Source organism: Numida meleagris, chromosome 13, assembly GCF_002078875.1.
Source record: "Numida meleagris isolate 19003 breed g44 Domestic line chromosome 13, NumMel1.0, whole genome shotgun sequence".
Taxonomy (NCBI): domain Eukaryota; kingdom Metazoa; phylum Chordata; class Aves; order Galliformes; family Numididae; genus Numida; species Numida meleagris.
Window position 1 is genome coordinate 6028674 of NC_034421.1, and position 25757 is coordinate 6054430.

Consider the following 25757-nt stretch of genomic DNA (forward strand, 5'->3'; position numbering starts at 1 on the left):
TGGTAGAAAAAATGAGCTCTCTAACATATAAAACACGTACTTTGTTGTCCCAAACTGATTCTTTAATGTTGCAGGTTTTTTTTTTTCTTGTCAGTAAAAACAGTAAAATATTCTGTGAGTCTTTGTAAAGCCATTCTAAAAGATGGGCAGCAGAAGGTGCAACCAGTGATACCCCCAACTTTATTGCATTCATGCTTGGATTTGGGACCTGCTGGCATCAGTGGGATCCTTCCCAGGAACCTCAAGGGTGCTGGGCTGTGTCTGAGTGGTGGCTTTAAAACGAGGACAAACTGCACGCTGTGTGCAGAGAGCTGGAGCAAGAGTGGAATGGATTAAGTGAACTGGAGACCGTGCTGTGTGCCAGGGGGAGAGGGACGTTCATCTTCGTTCCCTGGGGTTGCAGGGAAGTGGGGATCCAGGCCTGAACTTGGGATGCAGTTTCACACGAAATTTCCGCCGACGTTCCCAGAGAGACCAACCAGATGAGCACCAAAATCCTTGTTTGCAGAATGCCGGTTTTCAGATAAGGAAGGAAATGGATTTGATCATTAACGAGGGGGGAGCTGGGGGAGACCAGTTGGCGTTTTGCAAGGCCTCAGCTATTGCTGCACGTGACGTGGCTGCTGTTTGGATAGTGTTTGTGACAAGGGTGAGTTAGCTGCTGGGAGCAAAACGTGTGGAGCCTAATCAGGAAATGTTGGCCTTTTTTTTGTTCTGAGAAATGGAGATTACTGCATTTATGAACTGCAAATTGGTAACTGGAGGAGATTCCTAAAATATGAGATAATCCCTAGAAGCTGACCAACTTTCTCTGTAGAACATCAAATTCTAGGTCTACAATCTGTAATTAAATTGCTTGTGTGCTGTTAAAAAAAGCATCTGGCTGTTCTAAGATTGTCCAGTGCGAGAGCATAGATACGAAACATGGGAGAGCTGCAGCAACTTGTAAAAAAAAAAAAAAAAGTAGCAATTTAGAGGATGGGAAAATATTAAGTCTTTGTGTTTCCAGCCTACCAGATCCAGAAGGTCAACCCATATCGTGACTGCTATCTTCTGCAGTTGCAATGCTTAACCATGACACTGCTGGATGAATGATGGTGTGTTTTGGACAGCACTTGCTGTCTCATTAGCAACATTGTGAAATATTAAGTGTATTCAGTATGAGGACAAATTCCAGTGCTTGATAGGTGCACAGATAATGCTTTATAAAAATGGGAAGTAGGTTGTCTGCTGAAATTAAGACATAGTGCTTCAGATAAAATCTGCTTCTGCTGTGGGCTGTGTGTACTGGATGGGGCACATAGAGTAAATTGGCACCACCAGCAGCCATGGTGGAGCTGTGACACTGCAGCGTATTTGGTGAAACTGAAATAAAGGGTCAGAAGGTACAGCTGTCTCTTTGCTGCTGCAAAGGAACTGTGTGCGTTCTTCTGGCGGCTTAAATTGTGCTCCCCGGTATCTGTGCTGAGGGCTTCCTGGTGTATCCTGTACAAATACTGTTTTGTGGAAAGCTAATTCCATCGGAAAGTCTTGAAATTAATGTGGTACTTTCACTCTGTATCTGCAATGCAATTAAGTTGTTTCCCTCATCTGCATTAAGAGATGAATAGCATATGTGAATAACCGGGGGTCACGCTGAGTCCAGCAGTTGGGCTCAGCCTCCTGTTTGTTGGTGGGTCAGGTCTCTTGGCTGCAGGCAGCTTTTCCCAGAAGTGTGTTTCTGAGTTTGCCTGAAGCAAATGGCGTGTCCCTTGCAGCAGTTGGGGAGAAAATTATCTCAGAACAGATGCTGTGCCATTTCCTGGTGTGAAGTGTAGATGGAATTCCTCTGCCTTCTACATCATGGTTAATAGAAGTGGCTGTGTTGTGTTTTAGTGGAGATGAGGACATGTGAACAAATTCCTTCCCAAGACATGAATATACTTCTGTAGATCTGATTTCTAATACTTCTTTTTTTTATCTCCTTGATTTCTCTCTAGTTGTGGCCTTCCTAGTGGCATACCATCAAAACAAGCAGCTGATAGGAGAAAGGGGGCTGCTCCCGTGCAAACTATATCTGCAGAATGTCAAGAAGTATTTCAAAGGGAAGATAAACCTGGATGCCCTCAGCTATGCCCCAACAATCATCTGGTTTCTGGACTGGTCAGATATGGACAGCATCTTGGACTACATCTCCATACTTGGTCTGGTGATTTCAGCCTTTGTATTGATAACTGGATGTGCAAACATGATCCTCATGGCTGTCCTGTGGGTCCTCTACCTCTCGTTGGTCAATGTTGGACAGATCTGGTAGGTTAACAATCTCTCTGCTTTGCTTTTCGCTGTATTTCCTTGCTGTTTGTTGTACCCATTGACTTTTTATTACTATTTGAGGTTAGTCATCTGGTAACGAATGATATATGCATGCAAGAGAAGGAAGACAGTGAACAGAAATGAATTACAGGCATGTTCCTGCTCTCTTTCACCCAGAAAGTAAATGAGTCCTGATTGCCACTGTTCTTTGTGAGAGAAGTGGCTGCACAAAACACCATGCTGCACACTGTCTTTTGCAAGGGAATTCCCTTGAGATGGTTTATCAATTTTCAGTCTTATCCAGAGGAGAGCTGGAGCACTCAAAATAAATATACAAAACCTAGGGGAAGGAATAAGGAAAGAAGAATGAGTGCACTTTGCACCATAGCTCTTCCCTGTAGCTAGGCAGACTTTGTTTTAAAGAAAAGCATTGTCAGTGCCCCAACCAGAGGAAGCGTTTCAGCTGATCTTCGTGCTTTTTGTAAGGCCTTCGAGACACTGGCTAAAATGATGGGATCTAGGGAAACCAAACTTCATTAGTTCACCTCTTTAAGTACCTGTACCTCTGCCAGAGCAGAGGCAGTAGGCTAACTTGGGCAGCTGGAAGGCCCTGCCGTGAAGAGGTGCCTGAACTCGTGGATGTGATCCAGCTGTGTCACTGGGATGTTCTGGCTCCACAGCGTGTGACTGGACACCCTCATTATGGATGGGATCAATGAATTTAATTTTAGGGATTTGCATGTGGTTGAGCAGCCCGGCGTCTTGTCCCATCCCATTCATTCCTATCCTACTCCCAATGGTATGTAAGTGGGTGAATGGTAACAGCTTCAGTTTTCTGAAAAGCTCTATTTTCTGAGCTCTTAACTCAGCGTGAACTTCAGACTGTGAAAGAAAGCCACAATTTGAAAAATAGTTTGGAGACAGTTTTCTGTTGCCCGTTTCCAAGTTATTCCAAAATTACTTGCCTATTTTTCTAGGTTCACTACAGGGTGAGGATTCGAGCATCATCCTGCTCATTTCCAGAGGTACAGGAGTCTGGGTGGGACTAATACCTGTCTGTTGCCAAAGTTTGTCATTATTCAAGTTGCAAGGTGTGCAGCTGGAAGGTGGACCTGCAGTGCTATAGGAGGCTGAAGGTTTGATCTTGCCCTTCAGGAGCAGGCTAGCTAAGAGCTTAACTTTCTTAGTGCTCTTAAGGCCCTCTGGAGTGCTCAGTGTTCTGATGTCATGGCTGTAGCAGTGGTGAAATTTCATTATAGTTTAAAAAAAAAAAAAAAACACAAAAAAAAACCAACCCTGATTGGAAAGTGTTCTCAGCCTCCCGTTGAGCAGGCATGTTCTGCGCTGCCCCTCTGCTCGCTGTGGCTTTCCCTGCTGGAGGCAGAGGTGTGGGCCTCCTCTCTGCAGGAGCTGGAGGGATGGCAGCCCTGCAGAGTGCCTGAGGTTTGCCCAAAAGCAATCCAGTTTTGCCTGTTTAACTCCGAGTGGCCGTTCTGTTGTCTTCACTGCACAGGCTTGGAAGAACAGGGGGGACAAGGGGAGCCGCTTTCATGGGGAGCTGAATCACCAGTAACCAGCAGATGATGTCCAAATGCCTCTTCCTGGGGGGTTTCAAAGCTCACGAGCCAGCTTAGGTCTCGTTGCAGCTCTGAAGACAATGGGTTGACCAGCAGGAATGCGAGAGAGCCCAGAGCTCGCATTCTATGGATGCTGTGGTTGAAAGGAATTGCCTGTTGATATTTGAGATAAGGCTTTTTTTTTTTCCTCCTTTCCTACTTCACATTTGGAGTTTAAAAGTGACAATGTCATGAGGAGGTTGCTCCTGGTATCCAGCAGTAACATAGTGAGGGAAGGGGCTGGGTTCTTCTTGGGGAAGGGGTGAGAGGGAAAAGGTGGGGGGAAAGGAAGTGCTGCCCCAGCTTCTCTTAGTTGTGGCACTGAATGTATTAAACAGGAAATTAGGTTCTTGTAAAGGGGTGGGAGAAAGGAATCAAAGCGACCCAGCAGTACAGTCCATTCATCTGTGGTTACATTTTTTCATTAGGTCCTCTGAAATGGGTCACTGGGTGGTGAAAGCCACATTATTATTGTGCATATAGTGTGACGTTCAGTTCCCTGGAGAAGGGGTGCTGGCAGCTGGTGAAGGTGGGGAGAGGGAAGGAGGTGGGTTAAGTCTCTTCTCAGCACCCTATAGGGGGTTTGGTGGCACTTGGTGCGGGCTGGCAGCACCTGAAGTCTCACGAGCTCTGGGGTTGTGAGTGGCAGTGTTGACCTTGGTTTTAAAGTGGCCTTGAAACGCTCTACGTCAATGTGGAGATGGGATTACGTGGTCTGCTGACTTTGTCTTACAGATTTGGACAGGTTGGGAGGTTTTGGTGAGGTGTGATTCTTCTCTGAATCATCTGGAAAAATTTCTTTGCCAGAAAAGCAGTCGGGCAGTGGAACTGCTGCCCAGGGAGTGGTGGGGTCACTGTCCCTGGAGGTTCTAGAGCTGTGGAGATGTGGCACTGAGGGACATGGTCAGTGGGCACGGTGGGATGAGTTGGGGTTGGACTTGGGGGATCTTAGAGATCTTTGCCAACCTCAATGATTCTGTGGTCGGTTGAAGACCACAGCAGCTTCTTAAAGAAGGGAAAGGGATAACATTGCCAGAATTTCCTGGTGGCAGTTATGAGGCAGCTCAGCGAAGGTGTCTGAAATGAGGAAGAAGCTCCTCTCGTGGCCCTGTTATTGCACAGTTGGTCGTAGTGCTGCTCTGCAGGTGTGAGTGCTGCGAGCTGGTGCTGCCGGGCACGGCCTGTGGGCTGCTCCCATCCAGCAGACACTGGGAAGGCAGTTCAAGGAGACACGGGGGGACAGGGAGAAAGAGTTCTCTTTAGGCCAGCGAGGAACAATTTATTCTTTTTTATCGCCTTTTCCTTTTTTTTCTTTTTCTGTTTTAATTTTAAATGTTTCTATTTGTTTTGGGCTGGAGGCTCCAGATGCCGGGCGCTGCTGAAGGAGCGAGTCTTTCAACTGCTGCCCAGCTGGCTTGGGCTCAGAGTCAGAGGAAGCTTTAGAAGAGCAAACCGTCCCCTTTGGAAGGCCGGGCACGTCGCCTGCCTCCTGGTGCTGCCGCCTCTGAGCTGGGGGGAGCGGAGCCTGCAGTGATTGCACTGCAAGGGACCAGCTCGGGCCTTTGGGTGTGCTATAACACCTATTGATTGAAAAAACAAACAGACAAACAAAAAATCAGGATTTGAAAACCAGGAGGAGAAAGATTTCTGACTGGGTGGTGAAGGAGGTTAGTCGATGACTGTGGGAAATGAGGTGTTTGGAGGGAGAATGTGGCTCCTTGTGCCCCCAGCACTGGGGGTCACATCCTTGGAGGCAGTAGCAGGGTCAGGTCCAATTGCTAGGGGATGGAGCTGCCCCTCTGGATGGTGCCTGGTGCTTTCAGTGCTGGATGGGTTTCAGGAGCTAGTGTGTATATAGGGAAGGAAGCTGCTCCTGCAGCAGGTTGGTGTCAGATGTTTGCGATAGATTTCCCACAATAAGGATTACTTTGGGAACCTGAAAATGCTGAAAACTGGAGCCAAGACACTGTCCTGGCCTTAAACCCTCGACTTGGCCAGTTCACAGTTGTCTCTGCCAAAGCACAGGTGAATGGTATGAATTAAGATGTACTTTGAAGTTTTGAGCGCAATCAAAGAAAAGCGTGTTAATTTTGGGACCTGTGAAACGCAGGACCAAGATTGCCAAATCTTAAACTGAAGTGCACAGGGAAGCTTTTGTAATTTTGAGCACTCTGTTCCTCTGTTCCCAAACCAGATGTGATATTCAGAGTCTTCTCAGACTTAATCTGGACGTATTCTCTGGCCACGTGATGATGCCACGTGTGTATCACAAGCTCAGTATGTCTGTTTTAAGATACTGGATTTATTTCCCCCTCTCCCATTCTGAATTTTTGCTTTTGAGGTAAGAGGGGGCTGTCAGGATTTCTAAACACTGAAATAGCACAAAAGGATGTTTGAGGTCTGACCCACAGGCTGGGTGAAATGCTTAATAACTACACTGATTTTCTTGCAGTTCTTGCAGACTATTCCTAATTTCAGTAAAACAACAAAAGTAAGAAGTGGTCCCTGTTTAGCATTAGAAGCTATTCATTGAATCTAGAGATGCCTGTAAATTTTCTTATGGAAGCCTCTCATACTTAAGTAAGTATGCATTTTGTTGTCTGTGAGTCCTGCTTATCTGGGTTGAGTCCCTGCAAGAATGATGGAGCTCTGCAGGTCCAGTCTGAATGGCTTTGCCTTTCTCTCTGTTTCCTCCCTCCTTAATGTTGTTCATACCTACTACAATCCATTAGATTAAGAATGGGAAAAGCTGTCCCTTCTTAAAAGTGCAAGTGCTCGTTGCAGGTGACCTCACAAAACCTCCATTTGTGGTTTTATTCCCCATGGCTTCTGCTGGGGCCAGTGTCTGCAGGGCTGGGCTCTGCAGAACAGGTCCTTTGTCAGGACGGGCTCTCTGGGAGAGGTGTTCTAGCAGAAGTGGAATCATTTTTGTACCAGAATAACTAATGCACTTCCAAAGTGAATTCATAATTCTGGAATAAAATCACTTTTATCCCACAGTAAGGTGTCTCCAGAGAGCTATTACATTTTCTTATATAAACAAACTCTTAAACTGCTCTGCCACTGATCTCCTGTTTCTTCTTCTGTTGTTTCCTCAGTGTACCACCCCCCCCCTCCCCCAGCTGACATTCAGATGTCATCTGAAAACCCTTTCCTTTCCCATCACCATTGCCTTGCTTCATTGTACGAAGCATTGTCCACTGCTAGAGAGCATTCAGTGGTACAGTGCGTAAGACACTTGATACAAAAGCTAGAGTTGTGGGTTTTTAAATCCTATTACCTTTTCTCCTTTGTGACTGAGATTCTGGTAGAGCTATGGGAGCTCAAGGGAATATGTTAAACAAGCCAATAAATAAAACGATGTAGCGTGAGGTGGCTACAGTGTTCTTTTCAGTGTGTTCTTCCCTTGTGGAAAATGTTGGAGCTACTGCTACCAGATATTTAGGATAAAATAATGCTATGCAAGCTCCATATTTTTTTTTCCTGCAGAGAAAATGAATCTGAGCAGTGCTTCACCACCATACAAAGCCAGAGGGTGGTGGCAAGTCAGCTGGAGCTGCATGTGGGTGCCCTTTGAAGCCTGCATGCCACCATGGGTTCCAAGAAGTTGCAGATGCTTCACTGCTTTCCTGGAGCACAAAGGAGAGGACAGGAATCTGTCTTTCTGGCCCCAGATGCCTGCTTCTCTTTGTATTTTGCTGACTGAGCATAATATTAATAGCTTTTGCCTTCTAATGTTAAATACTTAATGAAGGGACAGGTATACTGCAGGTCAGGAAAGCGTGTCTGTGAGGCATGTAATTGAATTGCAATTAAATTACCGTCTTCGGAAGCTCACTTACAGTAGAGAAAGAATTAAGACGTGTATGTCATGGAGGCTTTGTGTTTTATAGGTCTCATTAAAAACCACTTGACCTATGCAGGACTTGAATCACAGTCTTCTGTCTGCGGGCAGATGAACTGGTGAATGGTTCAGGTTGAACTCCATTAAGTGCTGGGGAGCTGATGAGATGCTCAGGGCTGTGGTTTTCCCTCTCCAGGAGGGCCTCAGTAGCCATCAGATGGAGCGTTCCTTTTCTTTCCTCTTATATTCTACAGCTTTTTTTAATGGTCTAAAGCAGTTACGTTTTTATTTAGTGCCATCCTATCCAGTAGAAGTTAGAAACAGACTTCTCATTCCAGCATGTAGACCAACCATTGTGTGAACTGTGGTCTGCGTTTAGCAAACTTTGTTCCCATTTTTAAGTGTGCTGGTTTGTGACCCTCGCGATGAAGGCGCAGTGCTTGCAGGGATGGTTGTTTTATGATGAGAAGAGACCAGTCTGACCTGCAGAATTCAGATGGAGAATCATCCACTGAGTGTCCAGCAAACCAGAGCCACCTCACGTGTGAATGGAGGTACATGCATGGGTTGGTGTGTTTGGGCTGATGCGTATTCAGCAGCGTGAATAGTTCGCTAACGCTTTCTTGCCTGCTCCTGAGCAAGGAAGTGCTGAGGAATCACGAGGTGTGCCAGCAGGGACTAGGACTTATGTGTCCTGGCTGTCACTGATGTGCTTGGTTCAGCTGGGGAGTTTGCTGAGGCTTCTGCTGTAGGCAGCAGTGGACGTGTTGGGCTGTGCTTCTGTGACCTTGGTAAGGTCTTTCCATTAGTCTCTATCCTGCTTTATCTGCCTGTCTGAAAGTAATACAAGGCTTGTACTCGGAGACTAAGGCTTAATTAACATCAGCTTTTCAGATTTTAAACTTTGAAATGCTGGCAAAAATTAATATTGTGCAATTTTGTATATTTAAAAAAGCATCCTAGTTTTTAGGTAAATGACGTTAAGAAATACCACCTTGATGGGTATGCTAAATTGGAGTTGTCTGAGCTTTACTTAGGACTTTGCAAATAACCCTTTCTGCAACCTGGCTTTATTTTTCTGGCTCTCCCATGCATCCCAGTGACAACAACAACAACAAGGAAACGCGGAATATCTCATTCCTTTATCTGGCCCTTGCCTTGGCCGTAAACCTCAGGAATGTCTTTGTTATTGTGGATCGCAGCCTAGCATCCCTTCATTCCAAACTTCCCTCCCTCTTTCCCCAGAAAGAAAAGATTATCTCTAGAAATGTAAACCTGAAGCTGAAGGATCTCAGGGGGTCATCCTTCCTGTCGAGGAAGCTGCTTTTTGGCACTTCCTACTCCTAGAGAAGAGAGGGAGCGGATCAGTTTCAAAGAATGCTGTGAGCAGACGCGGGCAGTTGATATGACATATTAATGAAAACAAAGATTAATACCATGTGACACTGTTGCCTTGCAGTACAACTGGGAACTAATGAGGCTAATGAGAACCATATTTTTGTTTGAGAGATTAAAATTTAATCACGGCTGATGTCAGAAATGAATCATTTAGCATCCCCCCCAGTGCGTTAAGGTCTCCCCTCCCTGCCCTGGGCTGGCGTTCACTCAGCAGCCGCCCGAGGGGCTGGCCCCTGCTGCTCAATCACCTGGCACTCGCTGTTCTCCTTCCTCCATCCTCGAGACCCATAAATGTGTGTTCTGGGGTGAGGCTGCTGCTCCCCTTGCTTGGATTGGTTGGATTAAGTGCAGTAGGGTGAGTGCCCGTTGCTTAGCCTGGGTTGGAGCAAAGAGCACAGTTGCTGCAGATGTCTGGGGAGGTTTGAGCGCATCGCTGCTTTTGTCTTCTCCCAGACCTGTGCATTGGTCTGTGAGAAGGGACTGCAAAGGCAGGCGGAGATCGAGAAGCCAGGTCCAGCAATGGCATGAATGCGAGGAGCTCTGTGCCAGCAGCGCTGCCAAATGCCTTATGGGCTGTCATGGGATGCTTCGGTGGGGTCTTGGGCTGCACCAGGTCTGCTTGCAGTCTGCTTCCATGAATAGATTCTTGGAGAAGAACTGAGCCGTGGCAAGTGCAGCTTGCCATTGGAACACACTGGAAAACAAGAGAGGTGGATTTGTGGAATGATGTGCCAGGGTTTCTTGAGCAACTGCAGCATGAGAGATTGCAGCATTAGCTGAGGCTGTGGATTTTCGTAGCAAGCAACACCTCTGCAGTGAGTCTTATTTAAATAACGTGAATGCTTGCAGGAATTAAAATAAGTTTAAAAAGAAGGAAATTGAAGAGGGATTTAAATCTCTGAAATCAGTTGCCTGCAGTGTTTTGACTTGCTATAATTACTGGCTTTGCTTTGCTCAATAAGAGCACCTCTGGATTATTTATGATTTTATTTTTAATAAACCTATCTTATGGCGTTGTTAGTTCACCGTGCACTCAGGTGTTGTGCTGAGGGTCCCCTGCAGTCATGCATGCGGCTGCAGCGCTGCGTCCCTTTGCAGAGAGCTCCGTGTTCAGCGACCTCAGCGTCTGGCTGTGACCTTCAGCCTCGTTAGTGAGTCCCAGCCATTGCTTGTGTCTGAACGTGCCGTGAACTTGATTTCATGAGAAGAAATGCTGAAACGTCAGGAGCGATCAGAATGGGATATGGAGTAGGGCAGCTGTGCAGGGAGCTGTGTGTATGGGCAGTTAACGACATCGCACTGTTTCCTTTGCGAGAGCTGTCTCTAGCTTGCAATCACTTCTGCAAATCACGGCCGATGACAAAACAAGAGTCCAGAGTTATCAGCAGTCTGTGGTTGGTGGCATGGCTGCGCGGTGTCGGATGTACCATGGGGCTTTGCCAGAGACTGAGACAAATATTTTTTTAATTGCTTATTATCTGGCACATCCAATTGCCAGCTGTATCCAGTATGCAGACTCGGGTATTGATTCCACAGCTGAAAGATTTAGGAAAAGAATGAATAATGTTTTTTCGTGATTTTTTTTTTTTTTAAGCTGTAACTTGCCAAATAGCTTTGTGCACCCAGCCTGGTCCAGCACACGTTCATGTTGCTTCGCTCGTCTAAGTTCCCCAGCAGCTGTGGTTGAAAAGAATGTTAATACAGAGATTGGTACAGCCAAAAAGCAACCGAGGGTTAGAGAGGGGTCCAGGACTGGTGGGAGCTGTTTGCTGACTTCTCTGAGGGTCTTCACCCAGAAATTTGCTCCTGAGATCAGTTGCTGTCAGTGGTGCAGGTTCTTTGTTGGGCTGGGATTCCCCAAAGCACCAGAAAGGTGCAGGCCTGAGCCGTGCTGCTGGGGAGAGCTTCCAGATCTGTCTGGATAAACAGCAGTGCTGTCCTGGGGAATGGGAGGGAAGTGGCTGCAAAAACAAAGCTCTCCTGAGGGAAGGCTGTGGTAGGAAGAAGATGGAAACTTGCATTGAAATAGCTCATGTCTGCGTGAACTTGGTACCATGCTTTCACTGAAACCCATAACATTACTGCAAACTGCTTTTAATGGGGAATTTTACTGAGTTGCAGAATGGCTGGCTTGAGGAGGCTTGGGGGGAGCAACCTTTAGAGACTAATGCCATCAAATGATTTATTTCCTCAAGGAATGGAGTTACTGAAGTGCAGTTCTCCTCAGATTTTACCTATCAGCGTGCTGCGAGCTGATACACAAAACCTTTCAGCTGCAACGTCCAAGAAAAGCAGGTCTGCAGCCTTGCATCACACCTCCTGTGCATCAGCACGCTGCAGCAGGGCTGCCTGGCGTTGCAGGGTGTGAATGCACCCAGCTGATGCTGACCCTCCTATTTTCCATCAGTGCTTGTGTGTGCTGGCTCTGCACGTGCTGTTCTCTAGCTGGCTCTGCTCAGGGCGTGCGGTGATTGGGTGCAGTGCTGCCTCCGTGCTGCTTCCTGCTCTTGTATTTTCCACTTTGATCCTGGTGTAAGGAGCAGCTCAGAGCGGGCTTCTCGAGGCTGCTGCTTCAGCATCTGCTTTTGGCACTGGAAGGATTTAACCACACCAAACCTCACTTGAATTTGGCCAATTCTGCCATCGCGCAAAGCAGGGGCACATCATAACTTCAACTCTGGAAATGAGCACAGGGCAGAGAACTTGGCGCACGCCAGGCCTTGGGTAACGTGCATGTGGTCGTGTAACCAGCCTCGCTCCCTGCTTTGTGAGGGGCAGATCGTGGCACCCTTGGTTTCTCATCCACTGCTCCTCCCCAGCTCTGCTCGGGCGCCTTTCCCAGCTCCAGGCGCACACCCAGGCGTAATCCTCCCCTTCGAGCCCTCTTTTATAATGTTATCCCCATTCCTTCCATTTAAATGTGGATGTTGTAATTACAGAGCGCAGGATCCCAGTTTTTAGAGATCTGTGACCACAATAAAGTGAATCCAGAAACCAGACGAGTGGTTTCATTTACTGCCATTCTAGCTTATTTCCTCCCCCCCACAACCGCTGTGCAATGCTAAAGGCTTGGCAGCAACTGAAACCAGCTGTCAATAAGGTTTCCTACCCCCACACTTTTAAGTTAATGGTGTTCTGAAATTAATGGTGCACCGGGCTAATTCCGTCATCTCGTTCTGATGGACAGTCGGTCTCTTGGAAGTGATGCTTGCCAACTGCTTTGCTTGGAGGCAGCGCCCTGGAGAAATGGATTCCCAAGTGCAAGGCACTGTGTGTGTGTATATATATAAAAATATAGAGAGAAAAGATGGTTTTTGTCCTGAAGTGTTCATAGCTTCATTTTGCTGGGTGCATTGTGACTCACCTAGCACGCTTTCAGGCACATAAGCCCATCACCTTTAGGAGTGCCACGTGTGGGATAGTAGCAGTGGGTTCTGTAACTTTCCCTTTTTTCTCCCCTAATGCAATGTATGGACTTGTGGCAGGTGCTCCTCCGATGTTCCTTCTCACTGAAACTTTGCAAGGAAGCTCTGAGCTCTGTCGGATCTCTGTTATCACTGCTGCCACCTCCCATGCCTGAGCAGCACCGGGGACGTGGGGACAGCATTGTCACGTTCTGTCCCTCACAGAGAAGCAGTGCCACTTCTGTAGCCTCTACCTGGCTTCTCTTGTGCAGAGGGGCTGCTGTGGCAGCATCGTGCCAGCAGGTTTTGGAGCTGTATCCTGGAGAATAGAAGCTGCCTCTGCACTACCCAAAAACCCTTCTCCCCCATCCTAAGTCATGCAGTCCAGAGAATAAGAGATTCATAATGGAGATGAAAGTTGACATCTGGGTTCACTTTCTGTGGAGGATGTTCTCTGTGGAGAGCAGTGAGAGAAGCTGTTAACACCAGCTGCAGGCTGGGGATGCAGCCGTGAATTATCCTGCCTGTGGAAATCCCTTTGGTTGGACGGGCCCTGTGGGGCTGGCACTGCTGGGGTACGAGCAGCGGGCAGGGATGGCTTTTTGGTTGTAAATAGGGATGCATTTTCCTGGTACATGTTGGGAAATGTGAATTATCTGTCTGTTTTAATACTGTTTATTAGTAGGCTCCATGCAGGATTTTGTCACGATTTGCAGTTCCGGCTCCACTCAACTCTTTGCATTAAACAACTTTTGTAGCTGCGGGACAGGTGAGCAGAGAGTGGGGAGTTACTGGTAGATGTATCCTATCCATTTTTCATTCTCCTTGAGCAAATAGAAGCCACCATCCTGCCTGCTTTGCATGCGGAAAAGAGGACGTAGCTGCACAGAAGATGGGGTGAGTTGTGCCCTGCAGCAGCAGTTGCACCCTGAAGGGGCACAATGGCTCTGCTGCTGCGGCGTGGCTCTGCGGTTCCATTCCATGTGGGCTGCCTGCAGGCCTGGCTCGCTCCGTGCTGCAGGAGCTGGAGGATGTGTTGGTGGGGACAGTTCAAACCACGCTTTGCTGTGAGGTTTTGCTTTCCAGGAACTCCAGACCTATACTAGAGCTAGAATTAATCAGCATGACAATGTGATGAAAAGAACTTAACCCAAGTATTTGATGGTGTTTATGATTCCCAGCTGATATTTACAGTCTCTCCAAGTGTGACATGAGATTTGTCTCTAATGACGAATCGTGGCTAATTAACAGTGTTTCTCCCACCAGAGAACAGGAATGGCATCACGCTTTCCTTTGATTTAGAAAATATGAACGGAACGTACTTTGAATTTGCAAAACTTCTGGCGTTAACAATACGCAGGTCCAAAGTCACTGCGTGGACATTCTCCCAAACTCTCAATCAAATCCGTATTTTCACTTGTTATTATCACTTGGTGACGTTTCAAACTTCAGGGCCACAGGGTAATGAGATAAATACATGTTTTTGGTAAGAAACACTTCTGTTTACTCCGTATAAGAAAGGAAGAGAAGGAAAAACAGTCATTTGGTTCTAAGCCACGTCCTGAAGTCTAGGGCATTTAGATACCTGCTTGCTTGTACCTGGAGAAAAGCCCTGCAAGAAGCTGTGCTGCTCTTAGTGTTCGGAGTTGGCCGTTTGTTTTCGGTTCTTTGCCATTTGCATCGCTAACTTCTTCAGAGAAATAAATTTGCAAGTGTTCTCCTGTCATCACACGGCAAGTCCCGGAGCCCGGATTGATGTAATCAGCAACAGACACACGTCAGAAAGCTTCGTGCGGTTCGGAAGAATACAATATTTTATTAATTCCTCCTTTGGTGTGTGTGTGTGTGTGTGTCTGCGTGTGTTTTAAATGAGCCTCGGGGGGTTCTTTCCTTCTGCCAAGAAATAAGAATGGTTCGTGCGAGTTTGTGTTTCGGTGCACCACAACTATGGTGGAGAGCAGTGAAGCTGGCTTGCCCTTAATGACAGATATCTTTATAAAGAGCCACGTTTGTTAACGAGGTTAAAACTCACTGTGCCTTGTAAAGTTACAGCTCTGTTCGAGGTAGACGTACGCAGGTATAAAGTTTGCAGGCCCGAATAGGACGCTTCCAGTAGGAAAATCTTTCTGCCAGCAGCGATGTGTTGAGCTTCGTGTTGTCTGCAGCTTGGGTGCAGCCGGGTTGCCTGCTGCTGGAAGCACCTGGTGTGCTCTGTGCCGTGCAATGCGCAGCCCTGCAGCGCTCCGAGCAGCTCATCGCCCCAAAGCCAAGGTGAGGGGCTGCTCCTTGGGGGTGTCTGCTCAGAAAGGTTTTACAGATTGTCTTTGCGGAAAGGCATGCAATCAGGAGTGCTAAATAACAGCTTAATGACTCTAAAACAAAAGGAGTTGAATTTGCGCTGGCGTTTCAGGCTGCGGGGCACCTGGAGAAGCAGTTGGCCACGTGGTGCCCTGGGCTGCACGTTGCATGGGGCAGGCCTGCAGCCATCCTCCGTGGCAGAAGATTTGAAATCCAAAAGCTGTGTGAAGTTTGAACTCAAAGTAATATGAGGCATGAAGTCCCTATGAGCGATCAACTGAGTTTTTAATTATTTTTGCTTTTTCTCCATTTTGTTTTGCAGGTATTCCTTTGGTAAGTGAATAAAAACAGAGAAAACTGCAGTAATAATTTATTGGTGCATTTGTGGGTATGTAGTTTTTACTTAAACTTTCTCTTTCTCCCTCTGTCAAACATTTACATTTAAGATTGTTTTTATTCTCTGCCTGTTATTTTTTTCTTCTTGTATCCCCTTGAGGGATTTGCATCCTTCTCCTTGCTCAGAATGGTTGTGTTAACAAGTTTTAAGTGCACTTACCATCTGTGTGTACCAGTGAGGTGATGCTTCACCAAATGGAGAAGCAGGAGAGTATGGAGAATTGCTCTCCCCTCTGTGTATTTTAGCTAATCACTCCAAATTGGTGTGGATATTTTAACTAGCTGGACTTTGCCATATGAATCCGTACTTCTATTGAGTTAGCGAGGGCACCCGTTGTAGTTTTAACCCAAGTTATTTCTCTTCTGTATGTTTCCTGCTTTCCCCAGTGGTTGTAGAAAAGCTGCCTTTCCCGAGTGGCGTTTTGTGTTTTTGTCCCTTCTTTGTGTCCTGACTGGAGAGCCACCCTATGAGGGGTACTGAAGCCCTTTGTACGCAGTAGGGTTTCTCCCTTCCTTGTTTTTGGCTTAAGGACTATTTCTGAGTGAGATGAATGAGATGTAAATCTTGAGCTACTTTTTGTTAGAATACAGGAAAACCACAATATTTTTGTTATAATATAGTTGTAACAACAACACTGCCATCCATTGCTGTAGAAGGACATTAAATATTGCTGAGCTCTGGAAGCCTTCATCTTTGGTAGCATCTACTTCAAAGCAGGATCTTAAAATAAATAAATAAATAAATAAAAATTCCTGGAGAGATCTTTGTAAATGCTGACTGTTTCCTATTCCCCTCCAGGAAGTATGCTTTTTTTCGATACATCTTAGGATGGATTTTGGTAGCCTCTATTAAAACTGCAGGCTGTCCCTATGAATTTTAAAGAACTTCAGAGTCTGGAAATAACAACAAGCTGTTAGGCCAAATGGGATCAACTGGTATTGCCACAGGTTCTGCTCTTTGCTCTTACTGCTGTCAGGTAACAGTTATTAAAAACACGCCTCACTTGGGGAATGGGCTGCAAGGAGCTGTGCTGGAGGTTTCTCAGCATGGAGCACCAGCCGTGCTGGGCTGTTTGCTTCTGAGATGTGCTCTGCACTGGGGACCTGGAGTGGGTGCCAGCCTGAGGTTTAGAGCTGGCCTGAAATTAGCTGAGCTGCAGGAATTTCTTGGCTTTCTTTGTTGTGATTCTGCATTTGACTTCAGGTGCAGCACAGCACGTTTCAGTGAGCACGTGCTGGTTCTGCATGGGGTCTCTCCCCATGGGCAGGTGCTACTCAGGTGGGTGATGCTCCTGGCCAGGAGGTAGGAGTGGCCCTTTCTCTTACTGTCCTCTGTAAAGCAGTGCTCTGGAGGCTAAGCACGGACTGCTTGCTGGCTGCAGTGCTCAGAGATGCTTTGGACCTTCCTTGCTGAGCTGGGGCTGCAGAAGCCTCAAGAACAGGTGGAGATGCTGCCTGTAGGCTGCTCCAGCACAGCAGGGCTGCTATGGCAGCACCATCCTCAGCCTAAATCTCATCCTCAGAGCCAGGTGTGGCTCTGGATGAAGGCTGCAGAACCTAGAGACCTGCTGGAGAACCAGTGTAGTGGAAATGCTGAGTCACAGCTTGAAGCAGTGATTGAGCACCTGGTGGGAAGGCAGGGCCAACCCAGGGGAGCTCAGGTGCATGCAATGTACCTGAGTGACTGATAAGAGATGGAGCCAAGATCCACCCCTTTCCAGACCTCATTTAAGGGTTGGCAGTGGAGGCAAAGGTATTCTATGGAGATCTCTCCGTTCTTGAGGCTTTCTGAAGGTGAGTAGCTTCTTCCCTTTGTTTCTGTGCCTATAGCTGTTGTATTTGAGCAAACCCTCACTTGCTGCAGTGTGGGACCCTGCTGCTCTGCTGTCATTACTGCGCTTTCCACTGCATTACAGCTAGCAAGGACAGCTTGTTATCCTTCTTAAGGTCTTTGCTATCCTCATTAAAATTAAGGGCATCTTTTCTTCTGGCGTAGGATGAGACTAAAGCTGTTTCAGCGGGCCTGCGGTGCTGACAGCATGGCTGCTTCTGGCCCCTTCTGAGCTAGGATGTGCTCTTCTGGAGCAGGAGTTCCTGGTGGTGCTTCTCTCTGAGATGCCCTGAGGATCAGGTATCAGGTTTTTCAGCATGCGGGCTGGGTTTTGTGCAGTGATTTATCATCTCTGCTCTCACAGAGGCTTTGAATAAGGTGATGCTCCTGTATGGGGTTTCTTGCCCTCTTTCTTTGTTCTGCCTTCTTATTGCACTAAGTAACTCCAGATAGTCAGAAGACAGCTTGATGGCGTGACGCATTTGAGGTGCTGCAGCGGTGCTGTGAGATACCAGTGGAGAGCAGAGCTGCAGAAGGGCTGCAGAGATCTCATAGTCTGTTGCAGACAGCCGTGTCTCCCCACAGAGCAGAAATCCAGGTGTAGTGTGGGAAAGTGATGCAACCATTTGGGGAGACTCTGACTCCACATCGCCGTGTCTGCGGTCATCAGATACCTCTCAGAGCAGCAGTCTGAATTCCCAGTAATGAACATCCAAAAAAGTCAGAAATGTGCCTGTTTACCTTTGGGCTATCAATGGGCTCATTAAACGGAAAGGATTGGGAAACAGCTGATCTTATTTGACTCTTGATGCACAAAAGTGTCCTATTCGGAGCCAAAGCAAATGTTTCCTTGGGGATGGTTCCAGAGAGCCTCGCTTCTACACTCTATGGAGGCCAACTGTATGGCTGGAATTGAAAGCATATTTTAAAAATAAGAGCTTTCTTCCTCTTGCAGTAAAATATCTTGTTAATTTTGATGTGGAGAGAAAACAATTAGAGGTTCTCTGAGCATTGAATTAAACTCCAAGTTTTTTCTGTCATCTCTAAACATGGAATAAGCAAATAATTTAGTCCATATCTCTGCCTGCTCCCAAATTTTATGTGGCATCTATTATCTCAGAATTTAAGCTGAAGTGTGTTTTGATTAGAAGTAGAATAAAAAGTTGAGAGCGGAGTGTATGTAATTCTCCATTACTTGTTAAATCCTCACTCTGTACTTCAATGCAAATTGTTCCGAAGAGAATTTTCTTTTAAAAGGTCTTCAGGGATCTTGAATTTTAGATGTGCATTGACATGAAATGAAATGTTAGAGTGCACAGCTGGGGTTCTGGCTCTCGCAGTGTGAGATTGAGATGCTGCTCCTTTGTGAGCGTGCGTTTCCAAGGAAGGGGTGAAGTTTCCATGTGAGTTAGACTGTATGGTGAGCAGAGCAGTGGCTGCAGAGGAAAATGAGAGTTGGGAGAACTTGGGTCAAACCTTGCTTGTGCAAGTCTAAAACGTAGCTTACAGTGTATGAAGATGGGTAAGTGTGGGCTGAACCGCTTGTGCCTGCGGACCCATCTGCAGTGCTTGCTGGTGGGGCTGAGATGACCCGAGCATCACGCTGAGAGAACTTACAGGGATGCAGAAGACTCCCTGGTATTCCTGGAGAGCTTGGCTTGGTGGCAGCACGAGGCCCTGCTGAGCCTTGGGGATTGGCAGCGTGTCGGGCTCCCAGATAGCTGCGGTGCAGTTCCTCGTCCTTCCCTGCTGCGAGGCGAGGGCCGGCTTAGCGACTGTTCCTGTTCCTGGCCATTACCGTGATCTGCTGTTCCTATTTCTCGTGTAAGAGTGGGAAACTTTTCTCTCTGTCTTATTAAATCTATTTTTCAAGCTGTCACTTAACCAGGTCTAGTGACAGAGTCGGATGTTTATGTGGCCCTGGACACTTGAACTCTGGTGTTTTCAATCACAACAGCACCTTTTGCCAGCCGTTGTGAATTAAATACTCCTCGTGACCTTTTACCCTCGCCGCTCTTAAATTCATGCTTTAAAAACAGCTTAATGAGGGGTTTACTGGCCCAATTGGAAGTTTTTATTAAAACCTATTAGTGTGCTGGAGTAGCCTGCCTGAAGGAAACGATTAGCCCAAAGCAACTAAACTCAGAGCTGGCCCCTAGTCACACCAGGTTTTCCCTAAACTGTTTCCAGACCCACGTTAACCCTAACACTGCAGCCTGCATGGTATTCATATCCTCTGCTTTAATTTATAGCTTGTCTGATTCTCTCCCCAGCCTTTCTCCGTGTTCACGAAAGCGTTTTGTTTTAATGTAATTAGACCTGCATTAAAGGGCAGTGTGCCTTCATCCGGGCCTCTCTCGTTTGGGAACCTCAATTAAGCAGGAGTCCTCCCCCTGGGTCCATGCGTGAGGGTTGGAGCTGGGATGCTCTGGGGCCCCCGGAGAGCTTCATGTGCAGAGCATCCATCCGTGGTGCTGGGGATTGAAGTGGGTAATGCAGAAGGCACGCACCTTGGGACAGCACATGGGAGCAAGAGTGGAACCCTGCTGGCTTCTGCTGCTGGTTTCCCCTTGGAGCCATTGCATAAGCTCCAGGTCTGGGCTTCGTTTTCCAAGCTGGGCCAGTGGTGCTTGCCTGTTTTAAATAGACATTTACGTGCTACCAAAGCTCTGCAGCTATTGTCTGAGTATTCTTGGGTTGATGTGTCTGTGCAGCTGAGAATAGCAGGCAGGGCTCCTGCTTCAGCTGAAGCAGCTTGTTAAAGTTGCTGCAGCAAGTCCCATGCTATACGAAATGCTGAGCAGCTGTCACCTTTGTGCACGTTCCCCTGCACCCCTGTGCTGCTTTGCTCATCCGGGTTCCTGCAGTGCCTCCCCCTGAAAACCACAGTGTCTTTGGAGAAAGGACTTCCAATTCTTTTCGTAGCATCTTTTTGGTGGGGTGTCTTGTCTCTGTGGATGTCAGCAACTACTGACCTGACAGCATGAAATAGTGCACGATTTGTAATCTGCACTGAATGTTTTACTGGTGGGTTTGTGTTGCCTGCCTGCTGCAGTGGCTGTGCTCTTGTTCACGGCACATCCTTGGTAACCAGGAGCCACTGCTGTATGCATTGAATGAAGCTCGACAAGCTTTGTATTTCTGTAACTTTTTGTTGTTAACACGTAGTCAGGGAAGGCAAAGAGAGTGAGACATGGACGCACTTAGAAGACCTTAGTTTAGCCTTTTAGCATGGAAAGGAGCTAGATTCCCCCATATCAGGATTATATATGGTCAAAATGAACAAAAAAAAATGGGACATTTCCCATGTATGCACTAGATTGCTGTTTAAATGACAGAGATTTTGGTGTGAGACACATTCCAGGCATCAAAAAGCAATCTCTAAACAAAGCATGGAGCAAAAAGCGGCTCAGCCCTCCTCCATTTCCCGAGCATCACCTCCTGCCTTTGCTTCTCCAGCATGTGGGTGCACCAACCTGGGGAGGCACCTCTTTAAAAAGGATGTTTAAGGAAAAATCTGCCATTAAAGTCATTACTGTGAAGTACTGCCTTTGATTGCGGCAATTATGCAAATGATTTTAAGGGATAAAACACTCCTTAACAAGGACTGATGTAAATGGCGATGCTGGAACGAGTGTGTAACTTCTCCAAGCACGATTTCTCTGCGCGAGTAATTCTCTCCCAGCAGTTTGCCGTGTTGCCTGGATGCCGACCTGTGTAAGCAGTGCCGGCCCGCGGATGTGATTTTATTTTCTCTTGATACAGGAATGTAAGTGGGTGGAATGGGAACGCTGGTCTTGCAGAAACTGGGAAGCCCTTTCCCGAAGCAGATTGCTTCTCCGCAGCTCTTGTGGCTGACTTTTGTCCCAGCTTTAATGAAAAGGAAACAAACAGAAATGCTTTCTGCAGGCAGAGATTTTCCTTAGGAAAAGTGAAGTTGGGTTTGGGTGCTGAGCGGGGCTCTCCTTGAGGCAGCTCTTGCCGTAGTACATTGCCAAGGTTGAGTTAAATGAAACTTTCTCCCATATTAAAGCAGAGAAGTTGGATCCTTGTCCACCACAGTTTGGGAAAACGTTGTCTGTACTTAATGACTGTATTGTGGTGTAGCTGAGAGACCTGCCTCCTACTTCAGAGCCTATGCTGCTTGTGTTTAGCTCAAATGGAGCTTTTAGCTGGTGAGGTGCATCTGAACAATAGCACTGGCTCTGATCCCGCTCAGCATTTTTGAGGAGGATTTGACTGATGTCCAAACATTCCAGCTCGGATTGATTGCTACTTGTTTGTGTAATAGGAAGGCATTTCCTTTGCCAAAGGATCCCAGGCCTGTTCCAAGCTCACAACAGGTGAGGGAAGTGCTGCCCACCGCTGACAGCCTCCCACCGCTCGGGTGAGGGTTAGCATGGCCTCATAATGCACGTGGGCAGCGCGTTAAACAGGGTAACCTGAACACAATATCCACTTGTTTGGGGGGCTTAGGGAGGTCAAATGTAATTACCCAGTTGGAGTGTGGCCGGGCAAGTGTGATTAATTCCCTACTCCCTTGGAAAAGCCCCTGGGAATGCTAATGACCTCAGCGCTCAGCTCCGTGCATCGCTCAGCAGAGCTCCGCTGGTCCGGCTGCTGCACCGCTCTGCTCGCCTTCAGGACTGACCCGGCAGCAACGGGGACCCATGGTGCAGGGCTGTCATCTGCATCCTGCAGCACAGATGGGTTCTGGAAAGGTAACGGGGCAGGAGGGAGCACCCTGACTTTGCTCAAGCTGTGGGGGAGTGAGAGGCTGCAGCAGTTGCACCCGCTGCCAGGAGGCCTCCCTTCTCCTCCTTTCGGATGCTTCTATTTAATTGAACAAAATTGTGAATTTTGCCTTTGCAAAACTGGAGCAAAGTATTCCAGCAAGGCTAACCTCACACCACAGCCACAAAAATTGTTCTTGTAAACACTTCGCTATGGGATTATTTTTCCTTTTGCTCTGTTTTTAAAACAACAGAACTCTGACAACTGTTTGAAATGGGGTTTCTTTAAGAGCTTAGGTGATGGCAGAGAACCTCAGCTTTGTTTTGTCCTTGCCTCATTGTGGTTTACTGATGCTTTTTCTGCTCCTGAGCAGTGCCTTCTTTCTGGCTGTAGTGCTCACCTGCGTGTTACAGTGTCCGAGCCGCTCTGTTCCCTGCTGCTGACCTGGGCTAATGGCTGTCTTGTTTTCCTTGCAGTATTTGCCAGTTGTCACAAATGTTAAGAGTCAGGACAGCCCCAAGCGTAGTCCGTCTTCTGGGTTTTACTTGTTAGAAAGAAGTGAGGCCAAGCCAAGTGGCCAACTTAAAATAGAATGTACCTGAAAGATGGGAGATAGTGAAGTTTTCCAGTTTTTTAGCGAGAAGGACAAGTTGGGGAGAATCCAGGGAAAACAGCAGGTTAGCTCCATGACACTGCTGGCTTCAGCAGCCGACACCTCCCAGCACGAAACTACTGAAACTCATTGCAGTATTGCCAAGCGTTTGATGGCGGGAGGATGGGAGATGGGCAGAGCTGTCTTCAAGGCATGCCTTCATCAGAAGATTGAGCCTGGCAGGGCAGGACAAGCTTTATTTTTATTTTTCTGTCTTTCTCTGAAGTTAAATAAACCTTGATGTTCAGAATAATCCCTGAATAATAATAATAATAATAAACTAAAGGACATCCAAGGGACTGCTGGCGTTTTTATTTTTTCATTAATCACGCTGTCATTTCTAACATACACCTGATTTATCTGTGTCTGGTTAACCATTCAAGTGCCCTTTCTCTGACCTGATCTACACCACCTGAAAGTTTTATGGCAGTAATTTATAGAGGATGATTATAGCTCCGAATGAAAGTTTTTTGAGCACTATTCTCATTGGGGATGGTTTGGCCCTGGGCGGCTGTTCCCCAGGTATATGGCAGGATTGCAAATTGAAGGATTGAGGTCTTGGGATTTGGTGTCTCAGGGCTGGGAATGAAGCTGTGTGAGGACCTGTGAGAAGGGTCAGCGAGAGCAGGGCCCTAAATCTTGCTCCCTCTGTAAGGAGCCTAATTCTGCTGGGTTCTTCTTGATCCTTTATTCTGGATTTGATTTTGGAGTTTGGTACTTTTATTGGAATTCCATAGATTTTGGTTGCTTTCTATTGGGAATATTTGGCCAGAAATGCACTGTAGTTGGGGTTGGATTAAGTAGTGTGGATCTTTTGTCTTTTTTAAATGTCATAGGCTCTAAAAAAAACTTACTCTTGAGAATCATCAGCAAAACTGCAGCGTCTCCTGAGTGTCTCTGCAAAATCCCAAGTGCATGACCACAGATGTGGAGGGGCCTCTGACAGCATTGAAATGGAAATGGCATTTCTGAAGGAGGAAGAGCTTTTCAGTATTCCTGCCCATTTGTAGCTGGTAGGAACTTTTTTAGCAAAGCCTTAAAACCCGGTTGAATCCAGTGACCTGACCAATAAAACAGAGGGCTGGTTTCAGGACACGCGTCCTCGTGTGCTCTGGTCCGTTCCTTTTGTTTCCCTTTTTCTTAAAGGGAGGAGGACTATGTTCTTCTTTTTTTTTCTTTTAAGGGTATTTATTTGGCTGCTCAGTGGTGCTAATGAAGTGCTCAGTGCTAAGCTGAGTGCTAATGAAGCTACGTATTTATGCTGTGTGTTTCTTTGCAAAACTGTTCTGATGTTTATTGCGTTTCCTACATTCGCACCACGTATAAGGACTATTGGAAGTACTGGCGTTGGGTATTGAAATGAGAGACAGAGGTCAAGTTTGATCTCCCTCTGAAGTGCTGGAGCCCTTCATCTCACCGTGGCAGGAACAGACTGTCACTCCTTGCTGTCTTTGCAGAAACTGGTGCAAAAGTGAGTGACCACATGAAAGGAGCTGCCTAAGGATTTGTTGTTAAGGCTCCTTTGTCTGAGAACGCTGTTTCCTTGCAATGGAAATTTTCCATGGGAATGCAGTGGTTTGAATGGATTTCTGGATCAGGAAAATTAAGTTAATATTTTTGTCTTGCCTTTTAATTTAAAAAAAAATAATTCGTAGTGCAGAGTGACAGTGTGTAGAAATGTAGAAGTCAATTCCATTTAGGGCAAAAAGTGTGCTTGTGTATGCAAGGTAAGATGGAACTGTACAGCATCTCAAAACCTGAGATCTAATCCTTAGGCTTATTAGCAACTGCATTTCCTTACCTTGTCCCTTGCTGAGCAAACTGATTTGTGGGTAGAAAACATATAATAATGACCATGGGTAGCTATAAACTTGAATCTTTGTAAAATTTGTGGGATTAAACTTTTTTTTTTTAAGGAGAATGCCACCTAGCTGCATACTTCTGACCACCTCCTGATCACATCCACCATATTCCCTTAAACTCTTCAGAAGAGGAAAAGAAAAAGGATTTATTTATTTTTAGTCTAGCGAAATAATTTTCTCATGGGTTTCTCTTCCGTTTCTAAACTGGGTGAAACCGCAGTGTGAAGCCATCCTCTTCCCAGTCGTACATAGGAAGCGAGCACGAGCCAAGGTACATATTGTATGTTAGTCAAAAGAGATAAGTGTGGGGATTTCAAAGTCAGTCCCACCTCACAGCTTCCAGCTCTGCAGTGTTGGCAGTACCTTGGCTCTTGTGCCTCAGCTCAGAACAGCTGGCGCTTCTATTGCTGCTCTCCTGTATTTTCGTCTCCATTTGTGGTGGAGTGCCTGTGTGCGTGCCAAAGTTGCCTGAGTTGTCTCGGTGAAAAACCTCACATTTTGAGGAAACTGGTCGCAAAACCTAGGTGGGTTCTGGCGCTGAGAAGGGCTGTGGATGGGGATGCTGTGCTTTAGCATCTTGCAAAGAACTGGAGCATCTCCTGTCCCCTTCATAAAGGATCCAAGACCCAAAGTCCCCTCCCTGGGGGGCAGTGGGCTGTGTTGGTGCTGGGGATGACCACGGCCTGCACCCCACTGCCAGTGGCACCTGGTACGTGTTCTGTATCGTGTGCTGACCTCAACTTCTGCATTCTTTTTCTCTTTACATAAAATGGGGATAAGGCTTTCCCCAAGGTGCTTCCGGATCCACATGTAAAGCTGCTGCTGAAGAGCAAGCGATTGCTGTTTGGGTAAGGTACCGTGCCTAGAATAGCATTTTAGTTGGGAGGCTTGGATTTCTGTCCTGTGCTTTGGGGCTGTTGGGTGATAAAACCACCATTAAAACTAGACTAAACAGCTCTGGGTTTTAGAGGGGCAGGTAGTGGCGGTGGGGAGGTGTGAGGTTACTTCTTGATTTACTGTTTATTATGAGTGTTTCTCAGGGAGGAGATGGAATCCCCAAAAGAAGGGGCGAAAAATAATCTGTGCAATAATAAGCAATGAGCAGGCTGGGTGCAGAATAGGAATGTCAGGATGGCTCCGCTGGGGAAAGGCACGATGAGCAAAGTAAGAGATGAAGGCTGGAGACCAAGGGGGAGGAGCAGTTCCTGTCCTTTGTTGCTGCTGACTGAGGCAAACCTGGTATTTTGGAGCTCCTGGCACAGATAGCTTCCCTGTGTGATGCTGCCTGTGCTGGGAGCTGCCAGCTGTTGTTTGTCACCACCAGTTGTCACTGGGGTGCACACTGATGGGGTGTTCTCTACAGTTTGGTAAATGTGAGGGCCAGATTCCAGGTGTAAATCTGGAGGAGCCTCAGTGCAGTTGGCTCTGCC

General features: G+C 46.9%; 1 protein-coding gene across 4 annotated transcripts in view; it reads left to right on the forward strand.

Annotated features, from left to right (window-relative positions):
* Positions 1-25757, forward strand: part of LMF1 (lipase maturation factor 1) — a 187931-nt gene that overhangs the window by 6899 nt on the left and 155275 nt on the right. Inside the window, exons 2-3 of one of the 4 annotated variants that reach the window (XM_021411270.1) lie at positions 1980-2289; positions 15175-15185. In XM_021411270.1, the coding sequence (XP_021266945.1) occupies positions 1980-2289; positions 15175-15185 (321 nt within the window). Of the gene's footprint in view, positions 1-1979; positions 2290-15174; positions 15186-15221; positions 15241-16952; positions 17043-25757 lie in introns of those variants that run through there. The other 3 variants (XM_021411272.1, XM_021411273.1, XM_021411271.1) reach the window with 3 other exon arrangements.